This window comes from Cajanus cajan, chromosome 10, assembly GCF_000230855.2.
Source record: "Cajanus cajan strain Asha chromosome 10, NIPB_CcT2T_4, whole genome shotgun sequence".
NCBI lineage: Eukaryota > Viridiplantae > Streptophyta > Magnoliopsida > Fabales > Fabaceae > Cajanus > Cajanus cajan.
In genome coordinates, this window is record NC_138526.1 from 11,829,289 (window position 1) to 11,831,528 (window position 2,240).

General features: G+C 38.3%; 1 protein-coding gene across 1 annotated transcript; it reads right to left on the reverse strand.

Annotated features, from left to right (window-relative positions):
- On the reverse strand, window positions 1-2,240 carry LOC109789324 (hypothetical protein At1g04090). The gene is made up of 3 exons (XM_020348242.3): window positions 2,084-2,240; window positions 703-1,817; window positions 1-611 (listed from the first exon to the last, which is right to left on the reverse strand). The coding sequence occupies exons 1-3, from the start codon at window positions 2,175-2,177 to the stop codon at window positions 156-158; spliced, it is 1,665 nt and encodes a 554-aa protein (XP_020203831.1). The 5' UTR covers window positions 2,178-2,240; the 3' UTR covers window positions 1-155.

Here is a 2,240-nt window from a genome sequence, read left to right on the forward strand (position 1 = left end):
TACAACAATGATAAACTTTGTCGGTTATTATATAGTAACACATGTTTGTGAACCTTGCAAATAATGAAGACAAACAATACAGAAGATTACAAGCAACCAATACCAGAACTAAAGTCTAGTTTTTCAATGCTTGGTGTGAATAATGCCACCAAGTCTTAGTCTTTGGATTCAATTTCATCACCACTCCAATTTCTTTTGAGCTTAGGTCCTGTGGGTCCCTCCTCTCCCAACAACTCATTTGGCAAAACTTCTTCAAGCTCTTGCAAAGCAGGGAAAACCTTCTCTAACTTGTCCAACTCCTTTGCAACATCATAGGTAATTTTTGGACCCCATTGCCTTAAATAGTTGATCCATGGTGGTTCCACAATTTGTGACCCCAAATAATCACCAGCAACAATTTCAAATCCCACCCCCATGTCAATCACCATATCACTTTTGTTGGAAGTTTCATTCTTTAATCCAATCCCATCAAGGCCTTGCATCACAACTCCTGCTTTTGGGTAAATGGCATGGCCATTTAAGGAGGAATAAGCCACTGATTTGTTCCCACTTTGGAACTCAAGTTGAGGAGCCTCAACCCATTTACCACCACTATGTTGGGACATATACACCTGTTGAAAAAAAATAATATCATTTTATATAAGAATAATATCTTAAAAACTTAAAATTAAAAATTTGAATTATTTTTTTAACAGAACGCACCTTCTTTAATTCTCCATTGAAATTGCTCACCCTTAGTGTCAAATGTTCCCAATCTCCAATGTGTTCTCCTATTTCTCCTAATGGGATATCTATGACCCCAACTCTGGCTGTCCCAGGCCCATTGAATGGATAAAAAACCCACATGGCAAGGTCAGTGAAAATTCCACCAAACATGGGTTTTGCATGAACATAGGCTTGGCAACTCTTGTAATCCCCTTTCTTGACTTTCTTTTGGTTAGCTTTGTCAAGAGGTAGGTCCAACCAATACTCACCATCATTGTTTCCACCCTGAGGAAGGTTAGACCCATTAGGTTCTACTCCCACAGGTTTGGACTCTTCACCTTTCTTGTAAAGCAATGCCCCATTTGTGAAATACCACTTGGTAGAAGCAGGTTGGTACTTTTCCTCATTGTGCAAGTACATGAAAGGAGAGTAGGCTTTGAGGAGTGCCTCAACTTGGGGCAAATTAGGCATTGAGGAGAAATCCATGTTGGTGTTCTTCAAACAAGCAATAGGGAGAGGGGAAGGAGTTTCACCATTATGTGCCAAAAAAGTTCCCACAAGAACACCAGGGGCTTGAATGCCCCTATTGCTAGGTCTCACTTCATTAACATTGAAACCTTTGTCATCACTGCTCTTGCTTGGTCCCCAAATCCATGAGTGAGTCTCACACTGGTCTGTGAGATCTGACCTAACACACCTGATTTTGTCAAGTGGAGGCTTATCAGGTGTGGTGGTGACAACATGGCCTAAGGCCTTGTATCCTTCAGGTGCTGTTGGTAGCCAAATGTATCCATCTTTGTCTTGTTTTATCTTTTGTGACTTGCTGCTCCACACTAGTGTGTAATCATTTGGTTTCTTTAAAGCACCATTTTCACTTGATGATGATGATGAGTCATCTTTTGCCACCAGAACCCACCCAAAAAGAGGGTTGTTGTTGGGTTGGCTGTAGTGCCCTAATGTGAAGAACCCTTCTGGTATTCCTGCTGGCTCAAAGAAAGATGCACCTTTGTTTCCTGGTCCACCTTCTAAGGTTGTCCAAATTTTGTTGAATGATGAAATTTGAATCAGTTTTAGGTCTCCTATTTTGATGGTTCCAGTAGCAAATCCACCACCTACATGTCAAGTTGCAATTCAAAATAAATTAGATAAAACTTGCATACAATATCATAAAAGTGATTTATGATATTCTCTAATTAGAATTATAAAATTTTATCATGTTAATATACATCATAAAATAATTTCATTATATATCAACATAAATTATCGAGATAAAACTTTAATTTTAATTAAATTATAGCACTAACTTTGTGTTTAAGAAACATGTAATTAGAAGTATATAAATAACACTACAGGATCAGAAAGGAAAATAAATCTGCACCTTGTGGCCAAACTGGTATATTTGCAGGAAGCTTAAATTTGGTGTCGATGGGAAGAGTTTCTATCTTGTTTGAAGAGGATTGGTTACCCATCATGTGGAGTTTTTCTAGAACAAGGAGATTGAGTAATGTTTTTGTGTTGTGGCAATAAATGTGGTT